The 22,119-nt window shown below is 39.6% G+C and overlaps 1 protein-coding gene across 4 annotated transcripts in view; it reads left to right on the top strand.

Annotated features, from left to right (window-relative positions):
* Kdm4c (lysine demethylase 4C) overlaps positions 1–12,823 on the top strand; it is a 171,142-nt gene extending 158,319 nt beyond the window's left edge. For all 4 annotated transcript variants that reach the window (XM_021160558.2, XM_029475965.2, XM_085839235.1 and 1 more), the window contains 2 exons: positions 6,268–6,360; positions 11,773–12,823. In XM_021160558.2, coding sequence (XP_021016217.1) covers positions 6,268–6,360; positions 11,773–11,949 — 270 coding nt within the window. In that variant the 3' untranslated portion in view covers positions 11,950–12,823. The remainder of the gene's footprint in view (positions 1–6,267; positions 6,361–11,772) is intronic.
* Positions 12,824–22,119: the final 9,296 nt, after the last annotated feature.

Below are 22,119 nucleotides of genomic sequence, written 5' to 3'. Positions count from 1 at the left end.
TCTAGTGAGAGTACGCTGGGGCCTAGCAAACACAGAAGTGGATGCTCACAGTCAGCTAATGGATGGATCACAGGGCCCCCAATGGAGGAGCTAGAGAAAATACCCAAAGAGCTAAAGGGATCTGCAACCCTATAGGTGGAACAACATTATGAACTAACTAGTACCCCGGAGCTCTTGACTCTAGCTGCATATGTATCAAAAGATGGCCTAGTAAGCCATCACAGGAAAGAGAGGCCCATTGGACTTGTAAACTTTATATGCCCCAGTACAGGGGAATGCCAGGGCCAAAAAGTGGGAGGGGGTAGGGGAGTGGGGGGGAGGGTATGGGGGACTTTTGGGATAGCATTGGAAATGTAAATGAGGAAAATACCTAATTAAAAAAAAATAAAGAAAGCTAAAAGTTAACAAGTGAAGGACATGGGCATACTGTTGGTCATTGTCAATCTTCCCCATGTGTAGATTAGGATTATGTATGGTGGGATAAGTTCTACAGCATCTTTGTAGCAGATTGTGTACAATGAAGTAAACCTCACAAGCGGGCTGTGTAATACAGAGTATTTCTAGAGAAAGTTTTAATATAACATTCAAAAACAAAGTGTCACATTTAATCAGAGCAATGGTGAAGCTATGTAACAAAGCTCATTGCTACATTAAAGTATCACATGTTAAAATGCAGGCTAATTAGTAGTCACTGTGTTAGCCTAGCAGCATAAAATTGCAGCCATAAATATAGAATCAATGAAAGTTAAAGCTGGTATTAAAAGTATCTCTTTAATTACAAGTAGTATAAAATTCCTCATTAAACAAAGTGGTCCTTTGAGACTGCGTTGTTCTTTCTGTCTTTCAGTTTCTCCACAAAGTAAACCAGATAAGTGCATAGAGATAAATATCAGGCTCACAGTAAATAAATTTGTGTATATTTGTTGTTTCTGTGAATGTATGTGTCTGTGTGCATATTTGCACGTGAGTGTTTTTATCTGTGTGTGTATGGATTTGGCCCTGCTTGTATATTTGTACTTAAGTGTTTCTGTGTTTATGTGTATTGATGTAGCTTTTTATGTGCATATTTGTGTGAATGTCTGTATGTGTATGTATGTGGCTGTATTTATGTGTGTATATTTGTGTATGTAAATTTGGGTCCATGCGCATCTTTGTATATGTGTTTCTGTGTGTTTATGTATTTATGTATGTGTATGTACTTATGTCTGTTTATGTGATTGTATGTGTGTATGTTTGTGTGATTTTGTCTGTGAGTGTATGTCTGTATGTGTGTGTATTTTTGCTTCTCACATTAGTCCTGCAAAATAGGTTTTATTAATTCTTATTGTACAACTAAGGGAAGGAGACAGCTCAGTGAACAAATTTTAACTATTTTCAGGAGGAGAACATATTTTTTTCATAGTTCGTAAGAGCATACAGCTGATAAAAAAGAAGAGTTGGAAAGTTACTCTTTTCTCTGTCCTAATGAGAGGAAGCAGCTGTCCATGCTTGTAGTAAAGTTTTGCCTCTGGATACCTGAGACTTAGAAATATTAGAACAGCCAGCATTGCCTTAGGAAAATTGTCTTCTTTTAATTAAAGTTTTCAAATGACTCAAAACAAAAGAAAGTAGTCACAGATAGTTAAGTTAAAGCTATGCTATCAAATGTCTAAATGAGAAGACATCTTGCTTACTTTAATGCTAACGGAGCCATTTTGTTAGTAGAAAAGGCCAGGATGAACCCTGTTTTTATTCCCAGCCTTCTAGGCAGTAGCAACAAAGCATTTTTGTGACCACAGCCTGACTCCACCCTGTTGTAAAGCTTCATATTATGTTAGTAGTATATGAATGTAAATGAAAACAAAAACATGTTTAACGTGTGCTTCCATCTCTGTTTCATTGATGACTTTGAAACACTGCATAATTTGACTTATCTTTTGGTTTTTAAAGTACCACTCAGTCAGGCGTACGCCTTTAATACCAGTACTTGGGAGGCAGAGGCAGGCAGATTTCTGAGTTCGAGGCCAGCCTGGTCTACAAAGTAAATTCCAGGACAGCCAGGGCTAAACAGAGAAACCCTGTCTCGAAAAACCAACCATCCAACCAACCAAACAAATAAATGAAGTACCACTCTATTTATTAAAAGTGAAAAATACAGAAAATCAAAATGGCTGGAAGTTCTAAATCCTAGGAGTCTTAAGAGTTGTAATATATCAAATGTCTACTTATCCCACCAATCAATCAATATATATATATTACAAAAACTGTTGTTGGAAATTCCTGAGCACCCACCATCCAGGCCTCAGCTAGGCCAGCATCATAGACTTTTCTCTAAGTCTCCTAAGATCTAAAAATAAAAAAATTTCAGAATTAGTTGTTGTCATTTTACAAGGAGTTGAAAATGTTTGTCTTTTAAAAGATACTGTGTTTTCACACACTGGTGACATTTACATGGTATGAACTAGAGACCTATTTGAATTTGGAATAGTAATAATAGTTATGAAAGCTTTTTAATATGTATTGAAGATGTGCCAAAAGATATGCTGGCCCTGGGAACTATGACTGAAGTTCTGCACCAGGATCCTGTCACTCTGATTCTCTACTGATACCCTGGAGTGACTAGGCTGGAGTATATATAAAATGTATAATCACTGCCTAGATGAGCAGTCACTGTTGAACCCAAGAACCCAGCTCTCCTGCAGGTAAATGTATTCTCAGACAATAACACTACTGGAAAAAAGTAAAATAGCTGGGATTTGCTAGGAACACAAAGTAGCAAATGATCTTAGTGCTTCTGTTTTAGAACCGTATAGGACACAAGTAAAGTACATAATTGTCTTTGACTGCAAGGGATTGCTAATAATTCCTATTCTTTTCCTGTTAACTAGAGTCAGGCTCCTCCCAAGTAGTAGAGAGGAATATAAGCCCAAACAAATATAGCTCACCATGAAGATGTACATGAAACAAACAGAAAGAAGGAAAGAAAGGGAAAATAAAGAAAGACTAGACATTTATCCCAGAAGATACACGAAATGCAATAATATCAAAATAAGCCATTCTGATATCTCAACAATACATTAATATTAAAAACCATTTACAACACATCAATATGAAAACCAATAGATAATGGCATAGCTGAAATGCTAGAAAAGATTTCTGGGTCTTCTACAAACGCTTAAGGGCCAAGTAGAGAACTTAAGAAAAGCAATTCGGGACCTAGAAAAGAAACTTAATAAAGTCCAAAAAGGACAACAGTTGGGGAAAAAGCTCATGCAAGAAATGAGTGAGCAGATCTTTGCTCCCCCTTCCTCTTTTCTCCTAGGAGGCTGCTGGCCACCAGCATGACAGTACAAAGGAAGCAGAGGCCAAGAGCAGGGTTCAGAAGCCAGTGAATATGGTAAAATGACCTCCAGAGACCATAGCAAAGTTTAGTTTATTATTTCAGGGATAGCCATCCGCAGTTGGCATCTACCAGATTAAGTAGGAAGAATTGCAGACCCTAACTGGGATAACTGTGCCTTACAAAGACCGAGATCTTCAGGATGAACTGTAACAGTACCTACCTGCGGATGGAGACTGAAAATCTCAAAGGCCAAGGTACAGCCCTGGAGGCTGCATCACTGAAGCAGAGCAGCTTGGGGAGATGGCCATTAAGAATGCCAAGCTGGGTAAGCTAGAGGCTGCCTTCTAATGGGCCCAGAAGTGTATAGCCAGGCAGCTTCAAGAGTACCAGGAAATGATGAACAGTAAGCTGGGCCCTTGACATCAAGATCACCACTTAACAACAAGCTGCTGAAGTCCGAGGAGAGCAGCCTAGAGTCTGAGAGGCAGAACTTGAGTATCCATATGAAGATCACCAGCAGCTACTCAGGAGTACTGAACTCAGCTTATGGGGAACTCACTAGTCCTGGCTTTAGCTATAGAATGAGCTTCTTCCAGCCAAGCTCCAACTCTGTCAGGGGCTAGCATGTTTTTTCACACCAAGGCTGTGGTCATGAATAAGATTGAAACTCATGTCTGGAAGCTGGTGTCTGAGTCTTCTGATATCCCTCCCAAGTGAATGACCACTTAAGTTCCTGCCAGTCTGTGTACCTACAGCTACTCAGGGATCACAGGGGAGACAACTATATCGCAGAGTACAGGAAACAAGAGACCCACCTGATCAAGGATCAACACTAACCCTTAGGCCAACCTTGGAAAGAATGTCCTATGTGGGATAGTCCTCCCTTGCCTTCCACTAAAACCCAACTCAGTTGTATTTTCCAAAAAAAGGCTTCAGCTGGTTCTTAAAAAAATCCTATCCAGCTACAACCCTGTGCTTTACAACAGCAACCTCCCAGCAAAATACTGATATGATAATGGCACAAACGTTAGGGGAGTATCCGAACACTTTTCAATTGGATTTAAGGCCTGCTCCATGAACTAGAACCCATATCAAAAATCTGAGACTAGATAGGTCATGAGCCTACAGGAAATGACTTCTGCTGCCATACAGCTGTACCCATCAAACAGAGCATGAATCATCCTCATCACAGAAACAACTTCTTGAAGTATATGACAACACAGAGACAGAGTGTGTGCAATTGTAGAGTGCTCAGGGAGAGTGTCTCAGCTCTGAGGAAAATATGGTGCCTTTTGTTCATATGTAGCAATCCTTCCTGGTAACCCCAAGTTTTCATAGAGCATTAACTCTTTTAACTTTCTGTTTTTAAATTACTTTTTAAAGTGAGCACACAAGTAATGGATTTCTGCCATTCATGGAAATAGGCCAATTCACTTTGTTCTTACACTTTGCTCCCTCATCCCTGTCTTTCATTTTTGTGTTCTTTTTTTTAATCCTCCAGATAACACTCTTCTGGTTTTACATTGCTATGTGTTCCATTAACATTTTTCCCATATTCTCTTAACATATGATCTTTACCTTCAAGGTTCCCTTTGAACTTATCAACACACACACACACACACACCAGATATAAATAAATTTAAATCTAGATTCTTCATAAGAAAGAAAATATCTAATATGTGTTTTGGGGGGTCTGAGCTCCTTTCTTAATACAGTAATGTCCAGTTTCATCCATTCTTCTGCAAATGACATTATTTTATTTATAATGAATAAATTTCTTTTTATCTTTGCCTCATTTTCTTGTTTTTGTTTATTTGTTTGTTTGTTTTTCAAGACAAGGTTTCTCTGTGTAGCACTGGCTTTCCTGGAACTCACTCTGTAGACCAGGCTGGCATCAAACTCAGAAATCTGCCTGCTTCTGCCTCCCAAGTACTGGGATTAAAGGCGTGCTCCACCACTGCCCATTGCCTCATTTTCTTTGTTCACTGGTAGATATATACTGTGGTTCCATTTCCTTGCTATTTTGAATACCTACAGAAATCAACATGGATGTGCAAATATTCCTGTTGTATGTTGACTTAGTCCTTCAGAGATGCACCAGGAAATGGTATACACCGATTATATCATAGTTCTGTTTCTATTTTTATAAGGAGCCTTTATACTGAGTTCTATAGTGTCTGTACTAGTGCAGAGTTCTGCCAGTAATGTATAAGGCATTCCCCTGCTTTTCCCACATCCTCCTACCTTTTGTTGCTCTTTGCTTGCTTGATAATAGCCATTCTAACTAGAGCAGGAATCTCAGACTGGTTTTAATTTGCATTTTCCGGATAGCTCTGAATATTGAACAATTTTTCAAGTATTTATTGAACATTTGTATTTCTTCTGAGGGTATTCTATTCATTTTACTAGCCCATTTAATAATGGCTTTGGGCTTTAAAAAAAAAAACTTGGTTTGATATCTGTTTGCACTATTTTTCAATTTTTTTAGTTCTTTAAGTATTCTGGATATTTCCACCTGATGTATAGTTCTCAAATACCTTTTCTCATTTTTTGTAGGCTGTTTTTTTTCTTTCTTCTAATAGTTTCTGTTAATAAGACATGATGCTAGCAAACCCAGCCCATCTTAATGCAGGACTTGCCACTTTTCAGAGAAATTATCTGATCAGCCCTCATTTTTCTTAGTTGGTTTTGAGATACTAAAGATTTCATAGTTCATATTTTAAGTCTATCCTCTTCAACAGTCTTGACTATTTCTCAACTTGCTTTGTTCTTAGTTGGGTAAGAAAATGCTCTTCTAGTGTCCCTGACTTTGGGTCATTCTATATTTTTCAGTTAGAGCCCTTTACTTCCCTACCTCCCAATACTCATGATTAATTGGAACTCTTGAAAAATGGTCAGGATTTCTTTGGTTTTACTACATATGACATTGGCTTTTGTATCTTTAGGTTGAATTTGAAGATGGATCGCAGATTGCAATGAAGAGAGAAGACATATACACTTTAGATGAAGAGTTACCCAAGAGAGTAAAGGCTCGTTTTGTAAGTGCAAGGGACAAATCCTACTTAGGTTAAGTCCTCATTCTATGTGCTATCCCAAGCCTAAAACAACCTTGGGCTTTTGGTTAATTTTCAAGAAAGCTAAAGTAACTTTTCCCTTGTTGTAACCTGATGAATGCAAGTGTCAACTTAGAAATGGAAAAACCAGTGCATGCATAGTTTACTTCTAATGAGATCAAATGGCAGGACTTTGTGTTAAAATTTATTGACACATAATAATAGTTCCTAAATTTGTCATTTATACAAAGCTCTGGGTGTAAACAAATACAATATTAAGGTATTTACTCTTTGTTAGTGGAAGTTACATTAAAAAAAAGTGTTCAAAATAGATTAAAGAGGTAGCATTAATGAGAAGAGTCTGTAGTCATCTTATCATGTAATGGTAAAGGTCTACGTAACACACTCACTGATGTTTCTTTCCAAACTCTCACTTTCATAAAGACATAACAAAACCAAAATATTAATAGTGGGAGTACTAAAAGAGTTATAATAAGTGCACATGTATATGTGTGTGTGTGTGTGTATATATATATATATATATATATATATATATATATATATATATATATATTACTGCCAAGTCCAATTTAAGCCACTAAATGATAAGTAAATATGGGTGGCCTAATCTTAAATTATTTTTAAATGTAATTCATAATAATGTAGGTTTCACACTATTATAAAGTATTTAACAGAGTGTAAGATTTAAGTTTGGTTTATTCATTGGAGTCATATCTATAGCATCTCTCTGAAAATAAATTTTTAGTAGAGAAGTTAATTTTCTGAATGACTTTGACTTTTTCATAGACAGTTACTGATTATGTCCTCCTGCAGAGGCAGAGTTGTGATAGTTACTTTTGAAAACCAAAGGCTCCTTTAAGTTGTGAAGTAATGTTCAGTTCCTCTGTTGTCACGTGAGATCCTTAGGCAGGGAACCCACAATGGATGTGTACTTCCCTCTCAGCTGCTCCTTCAGAAGAGGACAAGACTCAGTGTCAGTGCTGCTGCTCACCCAGTGAAATGTGGGGTATTCAGGAGAGCTGCACATACTCTGAGAACATTCTAGTTTAAAAAAAAAAAAAAAAGAACAGATTATAATACCTGTGAGCAAAGAGAAAATTAAGTGTTCCAATTATGGAGACAAATATTCCTGAAGCCTGGATAACTTGTCAACGTTTTAAGATCTTGAAACCCGGGGCTAGAGCATGGCACTACTGTTCCATCCCAATCTTGTAGAGGACCTGGGTTTGGTTTTCTGTATCCACACCTACATGGTAGCTACAACTATGGATAACTCCAGGGTTCGCTGTATCCAACATCCTCTTCTGTCCTCTATGGGCATTGGAAACACTTCAAGGAAAAACACTGCAAGGGAAAACATTCATACACATAAGATAAAAATAAATATTTCATAAAGCATACTGAAGTCTTTCAAGAAAACCTGAAATCAGTAGAGATGGCTGCCCCTCACTGTATATCCATATCTCCCCTTGGCTTACCTCTACTCTCCCTGTTTCGTTTTGCTATTTTTTTTAACTTCTATTGACCCCTAAATATTTGGGTAGGGAATAGAGTAGGGAGTCCTCTGAAAGTCTCTTGGTTTTCTGTTGTGTATTCCTGGTGTACATACTAAATTGATTCTTAGAGATTTTATGTTCATGTTTCTTATAAGTTCGCTTTCTTCTCTAAACAGATAAAATCTTTTTATTCCATAGTAGATATGGTCTTGATTCTATGATGCTCTCTTCAGTTTCTTTTTTTTTAAAACAAATGTCTTGAGTATCATTTTGTGGTGTGTATTCTCAAGACATCCCCCTTCTCCTTGCCCCCTGGATTTTTGTTTGTTTTTAAACAGGTCCATATGTGACCTAGGCTGGGCTTTAATTCACTAAGAGGCCAAGGATTTCTTTGAGTTCTTGGTCTGCCTCGTGTCCCATGCTACATGTCAGGATGATGAGTGTTTGTGACCTGTCCAACTTCTCCGAGAACACCGTAATTAACTTTAACAAAACAATGAATGCAGTCCTGTGTGCCCAGCAGCTAAGCCCAGTAGGAAATAGTGTCTTGGAGCTACAGCTCTTGCCGCTTTTGTTACTAGATCAAAGACTGCTATACCCTTCAGTTAGAAACCTGCCTTCAGGTAGGTTGTCTCATACTCTTCCATCTGGGGAATCAAATCTAATTGAATATTCATTGATAGATATTTTATGCTTACAGAATATTTGGTTTGAGGAAGATTGATAAGCATCGCTTATCACTGAACCTTTATGTTTTAGTGGCTTTGCCCCCCTCAGATTCTTCTCACTTGGGGAAAAATGTTTTAAGAGAGCCATTGGACTGCGTAATGACTGTGCTGGGCTCTTTTTTACTCTTTTCAGAAACAGCCCCATTACCTTTTATTGTCTCATAGAGTAACCATGGCAACCACTGCATAATTAACTAGAGCTCCTGGTAAATTGACTTTACTATTGTGTTTAAGAGGCTGACTTCTGCTGTTTCTGCACACTTTCATAGATGTTTTATTTCCTCCTTTGGTAACTTTAGCACTTAATAAAGGTGAAATATAAGTTAGTGGAGGTGCTTTCTTTTTTTTTAATTCAATTTTTTATTATATATTTTCTTCATTTACATTTCAAATGCTATCCCAAAAGTCCCCTATACCTCCCTGCCCTGCCCTGGTTCCCTACCCACCCATTCCCACTTCTTGGCCCTGGCATTCCCCTGTACTGGGGCATATAATCTTTGTAAGAGCAAGGGATTCCCAGTGATGGCCGACTAGGCCATCTTCTGCTACATATGCAGCTAGAGACACAAGCTCTGGGGGTACTGGTTAGTTCACATTGTTGTTCCACCGATAGGGTTGCAGGCCCCTTCAGCTCCTTGGGTACTTTCTCTAGCTCCTTCATTGGGGGCCCTGTGTTCCATCCAAGAGATGTCTGTGAGCATCCACTTCTGTGTTTGCCAGGCACTGGCATAGCCTCACAAGAGACAGCTATATCAGGGTCCTTTCCCCAAAATCTTGCTGGCATATGCAATAGTGTCTGCATTTGGTGGCTGATTATGGGATGGATTCCCAGGTGGGGCAGTCTCTGGATAAAATCATCCTTTCATCTCAGCAGTGGAGGTGCTTTCTAAGAGTTACTGAAAAAAAATGTTTCTTTCTGATGACGAAGATCCAACCAATTCACAATTCTAAGTTTCCTCCCCAAATGATATATGGCACTCTCTAGGGAACCCGTAGCCTCATGAGGTGCTCAGCAGAAAATATATGCATCTGCCAACTTGAAACATTTCCAAATTCTAGGCTTCCTTCTGTCTGATCCCTTCCCTCTCTACTACACAATGAACCATGTATTTTTAACACCTAAAAGAATAACAGTCTACTTTGTTATCAACCTCATATATTCTATTTGTTCATGTCATTAGAAGTCATACCCCTAACTTAAACCAGTGGAGACCGTATTCTAGATTGAAACTAGACTAGGGAATCAGGAATGAAGTTTGGTATTTTAGTGTAGACTCTAGGTTTGGTCTTGAGTATCTCAACTCAATGATCACTTACTGAAGAGTTGCTGAGTTCCACGCTTGTTCTTTAGTGTTGCAACATTAATTTATACAACATTTAGTTTATAGTTCCTAATATCTTTTAGCTTAAGAAATGCCCAATGGGAAGAACATTGATTATTCCTGCATTCATGTTCAGGGCTCACAGGAACTCCCAGCTTTTCTGTGGTAGATACTCTTCCATGGAAGAGAAACTATCTCAGACAGAAAACTTAAGACTCTGATATGTAGCTCATAATATAAAATTTAATCTTCCGAAAGAAGGAAGTAGGATGTGCTAGGCTGTAAAAGTCTGCCCTTGGGGATGTGCAGATATTCTTGAGGGCAGGTAGAGATAAGGTTACAGACAGGTACATGTAGCACTCTTTAATTATGTAATTAGTGTGTTTCTGGAGAGCTTTGTTTTCTAGGAGTTAAATGGGAGATAGACTGGGACTACTGCATTTGTTCTAGTGGTTCAAAAGGAGAAGGGAGAGACCCTGCATCAGGATCATGGCTATTTCAAGTATATGGAGGGCTCCTGGCAGAATGGGAATCCACAGTACCATTAAATTTTTGACAAATGATTGTACAGAAAAGTATGGTATTGGCATTCAGGAAATTTAAGAAGGGCAGTCATGGAGCAAGTCTTTAGTTCCATTTTATACAAAATAATTTGGAGAGTGTCTGAAGCACACAGTCTAAGGTACCTATTGAGCAGGGGTATTGTAAGTCTGAGTGTAAGAGATCTAACCTAGAGTAAGGGATCCCATCATCAGCCTTGGAGTCCGCATAGATGCCAAGAATATGGATTAAAGGCCCCAGAGTTGAACAGATAGCTAAGACAGTGAAGTCTGAAATATCAAAAATGAGCAAACAGGTAGCCAGTAAAGTAGTTAAGCAACAAAGAACTGCCACAGGACTTAGGAACTAGGGATTTAACCACATTAGCTTCAAGGAAGTGGAGAAAGGCTAAAGGAACAAAGAATAGGATTCAGCATGAATTAGGAATGGCTGATGACAACCCACCCCCACCCCCCAAAAGACAAACCTGTTGGCGCAGAAGCCAAGTGGAGATGGTGACTGAGCAATGTTAATGTAAAATGTGCAGCTCCTATTCTAAAGTGACATGGCTATGACTCAAGAACATAGATTTAGGACAACTAAAATTTCATATTCCAACATGGAAGCTGCTTCATGAAGTGTTACAGTTTTGTAGGACAAAAAAAAAAAATCTACCTCAGTGAGTTTAAAATACATTAGTGGGTATATCAGTGAGGTTACTATAGCAAGATGGGGGAAGGTTTGCTATAGGCCCAAGATTCTGTCTGATGACATTGTTAGCTTTGGGGCTGGAGGGAACTAGTGATCTGCTAAGTTAATGGGTTCCAAACAGTTTTTTATCTGTAAGTCACAAGATGTTAACTTGCAACACAGAAGTAGGAAGGCATGGGTGGCTCTTCTGAGGGACTAGAGCTAGTGATGAGCTATTAGACCTGGATCATTTTAATCTCAACACAATACTTTCTCAAAATCTAATTAGTCAATCAATTTCTATGGACATAGCTTCTTTTTAGGAGTTTTCATTTACAGCAGACTCAATATGAGAAGACTTTAATTTTGCTTTTGTTTGGGGAAGCTTCCTCAGGCAGGGTTAAGAAATTGGGACTAAATAGAGCCACATATCTCTGCCATGTGGTATAGGTTAAGCCTACCTGATGAGGAAGAGTAAGACACTGTGGTAGGTTCCTTCTACCCTGTGATAGATTCTAGCCTCTGTTCCCTTGATCTGTGTCTAGTGTTTCAGTAATATATTTCTCATTTATACACTCAATAATATATTTCTGCATTTAGTCCACAGCCTCCGACATGCGATTTGAAGACACATTTTATGGGGCAGATGTAATCCAAGGGGAGAGGAAGAGGCAAAGAGTGCTAAGCTCCAGGCTCAAGAATGAGTATGTGGATGACCCTGTGTATCGTACTTTCCTGAAGAGTTCTTTCCAGAAGAAGTGTCAGAAGAGACAGTAGTTGATAACATGCAGCAGCCACAGTGCAGCTCAGACCAGAAGAGAAAAGACAAAGGGACAGCCTTGGGGTACACACTGGGACAGGTGTCTGGGTGCTTCTTTGGTATTGGTAATTAATCAGGCTTCTGGAGTTTGGTTACCAAGCAACCAAGAAGAGACATATTAGTTGCTTCTGTAATCTAATCACCCCTCAGTCATTTGTTTGACCCCAAAGAATATTCCTAAATTAAAGGAAATAGCAGTGAATGGCCCACTAGATAAAACAACTGCTAAAGAAGAGGGGGTTCCCTCTCTTTGGCTCAGGTCCCTTCCTCAGGGAACATATTTGGAGGCTCCTTTTCCCCAACTCCTTCAGTGGAAGCCTCATCACCCAACAGGTAGTGGGTGTGTTTATATATATTTTCCACAGCCAGGGAAAGATTCTCACTCACATTTGTTTTAAGTGGCAGTTTTTATAAAACATTTTTAAAACACAAATGGCATGTATGGTAATAGGATTTACCTGTATGCTATCTGTATTCCCTTGTACAGAACTTTTCCATTTTTTATATTATTACTTTTGATTGTGTCTGAAAACTGAGTTGGCCTTTATAAGAGGAAATTTTTTGCTCTTGAAGAGGAATTCATATGAAGTATATGGGAATTTTATATATTTACAGAGGAAAAAATCTTGGTCTGATATTTTGAACACTTCATAATTCCTGTTCTGAAATGATATTTATAAAATATATATTTCTTTCATTATGTGTTTGTAAAAATTAGAGTTTAAAGAAATATACTTAATGCATAGTTTTAAACTAATGTAACATGATTTTTCTTTGCAAAACAGCCTGAAGATGTATTAGTATTTAAAAATTAAAATCTTTTTTCTCCTGTCCTGTCTTCTGTCTTTGCTGATTTGTTTAGGGTTTAGCCAGTAGATAATGAGCTTTCGGGGAGATGGGAGACTGTTGCCTGTCAATTTTCTCTAAATTAAAACACCCCTTACTTGAAGGAGGGGGCTGCTCATGAAACTTCAGAGGTGAACAGAAGTCTGCTTTTACATGACTGCAAAAGCAGAAACTGGAAAGGTTTTCAAAGACCCCTTACTAGCTTGGCAAGTAGACTTTGACCAACCAAGATACAAAGGAGAACATGATACATTTTGTAATGCAGTGGCATGCGGTGGGTAGGGGGTGCCTCAGCAGGTCCATGCTGAAGCACTCCCCACCCCCCTGATGTACCAGCCATAGGACCATGGGTCTACTATAAAATGAAGTTTACTTGGAGGTATGAGAAGTGGGGTGAGAAGGGACTGAGGGAAAAGGGACAGAGGGACAGAAAGAAAAGAGAGAGAAAGAAGGGAAGAGACCAGTAGGAACACATGGAAAGGTGTAGAGAGGAGGGAGAGGGGACAAACAGTCCTTTGATTGCAAGCCAGGCTCCAACTGACTGTTGCTAGGGAACTGTTGGACAGAATTTAGAAAAATTGCTAGCAGTGTATCACAGGACTACCTGCCTACAAGATGTACAGTTTCAGGTTTGCAATTTTTGGTTCATCCCTCTTTTAACCCTTGCCCATACTCCTTTTAACAACCTCATTAAAACTCATTGGTTAGCCAAGTTGTATGCACTGGTCTATTGTGGATTTCCCTTTCTGGAATGAAAAAGTGTATATGGTCTCTGTATGTATGTGTGTGTTTGGTGTGTATTCGTGTACATGATGGGGGTGGGTCTGGTATGTGTGATGTGTGTGTCTGTTGCATCTCTCACACAGCAGGCTGAGACAGGATTATTCAAGTCTAGTGTATGGGAAAAACTTAGTCTCCAAAATTCCAAAGCAGAGAAAAACAGGTGTTATTGGGGAACTCTGAACACATTTTATGGCCCAGGCTTTTCAGGCCCTCGTTTTATAGCTAAGTACCTTCATGGCAGTATTACTGAAAAGAAAGTATCCGCATATCCCCAGCACTAGCTGAGGTGTTGCCCCAACTTCTAGACCTTTAATTATCTGAGTCCCTTCAGTGTGGAGTGAACCTTAATAGTCTCAGTTACATCCTTCATTTTACAAATGAATGAAAGACAGGAAAGGAAAGGATGACCCCAAAGCATACAGAACAAAAGAGTATACATTTCTATACATTTCACCTGTGGCAAAGGGAACATTCAGTTTGCTGATAGGTCTTGAAGTTGGGTAACCTGTGATGGACTTGGCTTGAGTTAACTCCCAACTGCTTCCTATCCCTCTCAGTTAGCTAGCCTGGATGTAGTCTCACAATAAAAATAGACAATGGAGCAGATAGGCCCAGATGGAGTTCATTTCAGTCCCCATGTGAGGAGTGTCCACGGAATCTCCCAGATCCTAGGTGAGGAGTCACCCCAAATCATGGATTGATTGGACATTTCAACCATTTCATGGCAAAGGGTGCAGTGTCTGCTGTTACCGGGGACAGAGTGAAGTACCAAACCAGCAGTGACAGCCTCAATTAAAACAGTGCTCATTTTCTGGAGTGACTCATGGGATGACCTCAAAGCTAGAGCAAGCCCACCAACCTAATCTCACAGGGATTGACTCTAAACCTTTTCTGCTGGCATAATGGATTTATTTTATAAGGCTATCAGCCTTGAATTTTCTGTCTTTCAGGTTTTAAATGGAAGTGAACTCTTTTCACAGTAGTGTAAGATATTAGGAAAGAGTTAATCTAATTAGAAACATTTGTTGTGTACAAGTTTTCCTGACAGCAAAATTTCAGATTGACTGTCACAGCAGGAAAATGTACAGATTCTTGTATGATCTCAAATATAATTTTCCCTTTTAGTCTCACTTAAGTAATGTTTTATAACCAAGAACAACCAAATATATTGCCTTTGCAAAGTCCTGGCCACAGATAAGACTTTTGTTCACTGTGTTCTTCATAAACTAGCTATTAGCTCTCTCACTAGACAGAACATTAAAACTTTTCACTTACTGTCTGACACTTCAATTGTAATTTTAATCCCTGTGTATTTACGCTAACTGCATGTTCAGTGTGTTCGTGTAGCAGAAAATCGGTTAAAGTCCTCCTACTGACTTATAAATTGCTTAGCTGTGACAATTCTAATGTAACACTAATTGCCAGCCATTTCTCTGCAGGTTAAGAGCTTAGTAAAACTGGTTGGCATATTTCACAATATTTAATTCTTTGTGCGCTTGAAATGAAGACATTGTGATCATTGTCAGTTGAATTTTTGTTCTTAATTCATCTAGAAAGAAACTGAGACCAAACATCTGCTGAAATACCACTTGACTTCTCAGAATATGTTATTAATTTCCACTAGTTATAGAATAGTACAAAATCCTGTAGGAGAAAGCAGGTGGGATGCAAGTGCTACTTTTACTTTTAGGAAAAGGAGTCTAATATGAAGCAGCCTCCATCTCGGATATATGTCAGCCCCATTAATTCAAAGGTCACCAGTAATCCTAAGGTATTCTCAATACACTGATAGTTTCAAGCCGCACTGACTACGAAGTTTCTGAGAATTAAGCGTTCAGTCATCCAAACTGTTGACTGCTCCAGTTGATCTCATGAATCGGGGACAGTGAGGCCTAAAAAAAAATGAGGCAGACTAAATTCTCATGCAATCGCCAACTTTATTCAGAGCATCAGATAATTTGTATTCTGAGGATTAAGAGTTACCTGAACCAGGTGGTGGTGCTTCATGCCCTTAATCCCAGTAATTCTGAGGCACAGGCAGATGCATCTCTATGGATGCAGGGCCAGTCTGGTCGAAAGTAAGTTCCACAAGAGCTAAATCTGCACAGAGAAACCCTGCCTGTAAAAACAAGAAGAGGAGGAGGGGGAGGAAGAGGAAGAGGAGTAGGAGGATACAATCAAAAGGACGGTGGCAAAGGCATTCTTTTCTGTAGAGTTGTAATGAATAAGCTGTAGTAAGCTCACTCTTACCTGCTATACCTGGGAGGAACAGGAAAACACCTTCCTAGAACACATTCTCTTTTGAAGAAACTGACATCACCAGACTTGTCATGATTTCTTGGAGTTTTCTCACTGACACTCAGAATTATCACAGGATTCTATTCTTGAACTATGTTCTAACAGTATAAATAGAATAAAAATCAGTAAGGAAGACTTCTGCTCTCTATAGAGGCTTGAAATCTCTAGCAAGTGGGCAAATGCTGTGTTTTGGAGGTGCAGATTCCTTTGGGAGGAATGTATCTGTGTAGTCTTTGCTACCCTTGAACATGCTCTGTGGACGAGTCTGGCCTGAAACTCAAACGGTTCCCCTGCCTCTGCATCTGAAGTGTTGGGATTAAGGGCCCCCACCACTACAGCCTGGCAGCATCTATTTTTTTTCTTCATTTATTAACTTTACAATTTCTATTGCAACCCTCTTCCTACCTCTCCTCCCACTTCTTCCTTTGTAAATCCATCATCCTGTTACCCACTCCCTTTCTTAAGAGAAGAAGGCCTCCTTGGGTACCATTCCAACTTGGGACATCCAGTTGAAGCAGGCCTAAGTAGATTCTCTCCAACTGAGGCCTGACCAGTCAGTTCAGCTAGAACAGGATCCAGTGGCAGGCAACAGAGTCAGAGATAGTTTCCACGCCGATCTTAGGGGACCATGAAGAACAAGCTGGACATGTGTTACAAATGTGTAGAGGTCTAGCCCCTGCATGTACTTCAGTTTGTGGTCCAGTTTCTGGGAGCTCCCATGTGCCCAGGTTAGTTGACTCTGTTGGTCTGCTTATAGGGTCCCTGACCCTTCCAAGTCTCTAGGTCTTCTTGTGTTTTTGACCATTTCAAATTGCTTAGTTCTAAACCCCACTCTTTCATAAGAGTACCAAAGCTGCACCTGAAGTTTGGCTATGAGGGTCTGCATCTGTTTCTGTCTGCTGCTGTATGAAGCCTCATAGGAGACTAGACTTCTGTCTGTATGTAGAGCAGAGTATCATTAATAACTCTTTTGCATGGAATGAGTCTCAAGTTAGGCCAATCATGGTTGGCATTCCTTCAATCTGTGATCTGTCTTTAACCTTGCACATCTTGTAAGTAGGACAATCTTTGGGCTGAAGGTTTTTCGGGTGGGTTGATGTCCCCCTCCTCCTACTGGAAGTTCTGTCTGGCTATAGGAGGTAGCCATTACAGTCTCCGTATTCCCCCACTGGTAGTAGTCTCAACTGGAGACACCTCCATAGACGCCTGGGAGCCTCCCCAATCCCAGCTCTTCAGCTAGTCCCAGAGTTGCCACAGGCCACCTATTTCAGTTCTCCCAACACTGCATCTCCCCCATTTCCCCACCTGAACCTCATGCTCATTCCCTTGCTCAGCCCCTGCCACCCAGTTCCCTCCTTCCATCTGCCTCCAATGTTTTCTGAGTAAGATTCATACATTCTATCTTTGTTTCTTTGGGTCTCCAGATTGTAGCATGGCTATCCTGTATTTTATAGCTAATGTGCATTTATAAGTGAGTGCACACCATGCATGTATTTCTGTGTCTAAGTCACCTTCCTCAGGATATATTCTACTTCCATTAATTTGCCTGCAAATTTCATGATGTCCTTGTTTGTAATAGCTGAATATTTTTCCATTGTGTAGATGTACCACATTTTCTTTATTCATTCTTCAGTGGTGGGACATTAAGGTTGTTTCCAGTTCCTATCTCAGGAATCTACCTGTTTTTCCATCTTTCTGACAAGCTGGCTCACAGTGCAGCTGCCTCTGTTCTTTTAAGTTTGTGAACCCCTCATATAATTCATATCATATGCTTATATTTTGCGTAGTTGAGAAATACTTTTTATATAATTTTGAACTCATGTTTTCATGAGTTCCCACAGACATAAGGGCTGTCCTGAAGGTCAGTGTTTACCATTTTTCCTAAGGATATAGACACACCCTTTCCTCCTGGACTCATGCTGTCTCCGATTATCATAGAGTCATTGACCTTGGCAGAGAGGATATATATGTGCATACACATACACATACACACACACACACACACACACACACACACACACTCACACACACACACCACATTGCTGGCTCCATTCCAGGGGTGGGAATCATGTCACACCATCATTCATGTAGAAGAGAGAGAATATATAAATATAGGAGAGTGTGTATGTGTCTTTTCCCCACATATTGAGGATGAATGATTTTGAGTTGCTCTCTTGAGTCTTCATTTCTGTCATTCTTTAAGAGGCTAATGTTATTTATTGAGCTGACTCACTGGAGACACATTCTACAAGGATGGTTGGCAGGATAGCTATACATGCTCCACACACATTAGGAATAGATGCTGGGCATGCTAGCCTGTGCACTCCTTTGGTCTCCAAGTGGATTCCAGGTTAGATTCTCTGACCCCATTCCTTGGTCCACCAAGTCCCCTGAGGAACACCCAGCTGCCTTAAACTGTGTGCTATCCCCAGAGTTCCACTGTACCATGAACATCCAAGTTAGATTCCTTCCTGTAACATCATCCTGCCCACTGCGTATGCCAGGGAACATCCAACTGTCATGAACCTCATCGAGAAGCCCCACCTCCACAAGCTAGCTTTATTGTCCTGCCAACACTCCACCTGCCTTCACCAGGCAGTGGTGGCACATGCCTTTAATCCCAGTACTTGGGAGGCAGAGGCAGGTGGATTTCTGAGTTCGAGGCAAGCCTGGTCTACAGAGTTAGTTCCAGGACAGCCAGGGATCCACAGAGAAACCCTGTCTGGAAAATTTAAATGAACATATCGGAATATCGAAAGGAAGAACGAAAGAGAGAGAGAGAGAGAGAGAGAGAGAGAGAGAGAGAGAGAGAGAGAGAGAGAGAGAGAGAGAGAGAGAGAAAAGAAGGAAGAAAGTTACTTGTATCTTTTTCCTAGGAGAAAAGGGGCTAAGGTTAAAAGAAATGCTGAATTTTTGGATAATCCAAAGAAAACCTGGAGAAAATGACTGAATTTATATGCAAATAAAAGAGTGAACTTTGGTCTGAGAGTGCTGAGCTATCTGAATGAGCTGTCTAGAGATCTCTGGAGAGCGGTCTTGAGCAGAACACAAGGCTGTCAGCTTGTACCCCACTGCTGATTTCAAGTCATTCTTTTTGCCACTCCCAAACCCCTCTTCTTCAGAACCCCTCCAAGCCTAGGCTGGTCCTTGGCACTTAGCCAAAGTAAAGATACCAGATGGATTATTCTAAACCTCAAAAGAAAAGTTAGTGCTAGACGCACAGATGGAATGAAACTTATTCATAGATAATTTAGTTTTTGGAGTTTTCTAATGTTCTTTTGATCTGCCTTGTGTATGACTTGGTGAATATAAATATTCTGAAAATTGAATGAAATCCGACTTTTTGGTTCTGTTCTCTTAGACAAGTTAGTATAGGCCTATTTCATGTGTGTTACTCTTCAGGATGCTCTGTGGGTTTGTTCAAACCCTTTCACCTTCTGTCTCTGAGATAATTTTTGTGTTTGGTAGTTGGGAGAAAGGTACTTGTGTGTGTTGGGAAATCTCATCCAGTCCCCACTGGCAACATTCTGGCAACCCAGGACCTCTACATAAAGGATGCAAAGTTCAGATCCCCAACACTATCTCTAAAAACACAACACTAGAAAATTCAGAGACCTGTATCACCTTGGATCAGAACACTGATTGCCATCATTTATGGAACAGAAAGTAACTCTCCATTTGTTCTCTATTAACATGGTGTAATTCATGCATTGCCTTAGTGTCTTCACTTACTTTGTATTCAGATAAGAAAGTTCCTGATGTGAATAGGTTCTATGAGGTTCTGTTTGGCTTGCAGCACTGGCGGCAATCACAGTGTCAGAGAAGCTGAAAGGGACATAGCTGACTGCTGAAGAGGTCAAGCCGTGCTTAATAACAGCCTAGCTACTTAATGAAACCAAAGTCAGTTCCTCTAAGAGTATAGAAATCCTGTGTGATATTGACTTTTTACTTGGCCCACCTATTAAGGCTCCATTACCACAACACCCCCATGAAAGACCAAGATTTTAACATATGAACCTTTAGGAAATGAACCATGTCCAAAGTGTCACTATTAAGAGAACATTATTGTTACAAAGAGTTTTATCCTACTCTGTAGTTGTTGGTTTTTTCTATCCTGTTCCTTTGACTAGAAAGAAAAAGATTGCTAAAACACTTTCTTCTTTTTATGCTTCTTGATGGTTTTAGATTATAGGCTCCACAGAGATCAGGGTACATGGGACAAAGAGAAAACAGAGAACTCACTTCTGTGTGATCTTTTAAGTCCTGTCCTGATGTCCCTAATTTGCATCTCACATCCCTCATATTTGTATGTTCAATAGTTTAAATTCAGAATGTATCACCTTACCCAAAAGAAAAAGTCCTTCATTTGTTCATGAATGGGAAAAATTGGTAAGGAAGCAGAGGTATTTGAAACTCACTGATGAAAAATCTAAGCGATAGAGTTAATTTAAATAAAAGCAAAGCGATGAGGGACAAAGAGAATATTTGAGATGATAGACATGTACTTTATTGCATTCAGTATATGTAACCAACAAATATGTATAATTATTATGTGTAACCCAAAAAAGCAAAATATTTTAAAGAATGCAGGTGAAACTGTTAATCTTAACACTAGAAATTTTTATCCAGAAAAGCCAAATTCAGGTTGTAAGAGGAATGAAAGTGCATTACATAATTGCCCCAGAATAGGACTTCCAACCATATTTGAAGTAAGGGATGAGATAGGAGAAAATGGGGAGATGCTAAAGAGCAAATTATTTCTATCAGTCCTTTTGCTCTAGTTCAAGGTAGGATCTGATTGAAGTAAAACGGATGGGTTGCTAGGAAGTGGACAGCTACAGAAGACTGAATAATGTCTCCAAAGAAGTCCACAGCCTAGTTCCAAACACCTGGTGGTCTGTGAATTGTATTTTGGATATTCCGAGCTTCTGGGCTAGTATCCATTTAACAGTGAGTGCATACCATGTGTGTTCCTTTGTGATTGGGTTACCTTCCTCATTTAGGATGATATTTTCTAATTCTATCCATTTGCTTAAGAATTTCATGAAGTCATTGTTTTTAATAGCTAAGTAGTACTTCATTGTGTAAATGTACCACATTTTCTGTATCCATTCCTTTGTTGAAAGACATCTGGGTTCTTTCCAGTTCCTGGCTGTTATAAAGAAGGCTGTTATGAATATAGTGGAACATGTGTCCTTGTTATGTGTTGGAGCTTCTTTTGCTTATATGCCCAGGAGTGGTATTGCTGTGTCCTAAGATAGTACTATGTCCAATTTTCTGAGGAATTGCCAGTCTGATTTCCATGGTGGTTGTACCAGCTTGCAATCCCAACAGTGAAGGAGTGTTCTTCTTTTTCCACATCCTTGCCAGCATCTGCAGTCACCTGAGTTTTTTTTTTTTTAAAGATTGATTCTATTTATATAAGTACACTGTAGCTGTCTTCAGACACACCAGAAGAGGGCATTAGATCCCATTACAGATGGTTGTGAGCCATCATGTGGTTGCTGGGAATTGAATGCAGGACCTCTGGAAGAGTAGTCACTGCTCTTAACTGCTGAGCCGTCTCTTTAGCCTGTCATCTGACGTTTTGATCTTAGCCATTCTGACTGGTGTGAGGTGTTATCTCAGAGCTAGTTTGATTTGCATTTCCTTGATGACTAAGGATGTTGAACATTTCTTTAGGTGCTTCTCAGCCATTTGGTATTATTCCTCAGTTGAGAATTTTTTGTTTAGCTCTGTACCCCAATGAACATACAAGAAGCCTACAGAACTCCAAATAGACTGGACCAGAAAAGAAATTCCTCCCGACACATAATAATCAGAACAACAAATGCACTAAACTTAGGACAATTTTGGCTACAAATTCCTCATGTATCGCTTTTATTATATTGAAGTTTCTTGGATTTTGTTAAAGGGCTTTTCTGTATCTATTGAGATGATCATATAATTTTTATCTTTAAATCCATTTGTGTGTTTTATTATATTTACTGATTTGCATATGTTGACCCATTTCCACATCTCAGAAAAAAAAAAAAAAGCCTAAATTCAGGTGCCTGAAGAGGCCAGAAGAGAGTGACAGATCCCCTGGAGATGGAATGACAGATGGCTCTGAGCCATCCTATGTGGGTGATGGGAACTGAACTCAGGTACCCTGAGTGAGCAGCTATGGCTTGTAACCACAGAGCAACCTATCCATCCCC

Source organism: Mus caroli, unplaced genomic scaffold (genome assembly GCF_978045245.1).
Source record: "Mus caroli unplaced genomic scaffold, Mus_caroli_1 scaffold_6, whole genome shotgun sequence".
In the NCBI taxonomy this organism is placed as follows: Eukaryota; Metazoa; Chordata; class Mammalia; order Rodentia; family Muridae; genus Mus; species Mus caroli.
Note: the sequence above shows the minus strand (reverse complement) of the source record. Positions and strands in the feature narration are given on the sequence as shown.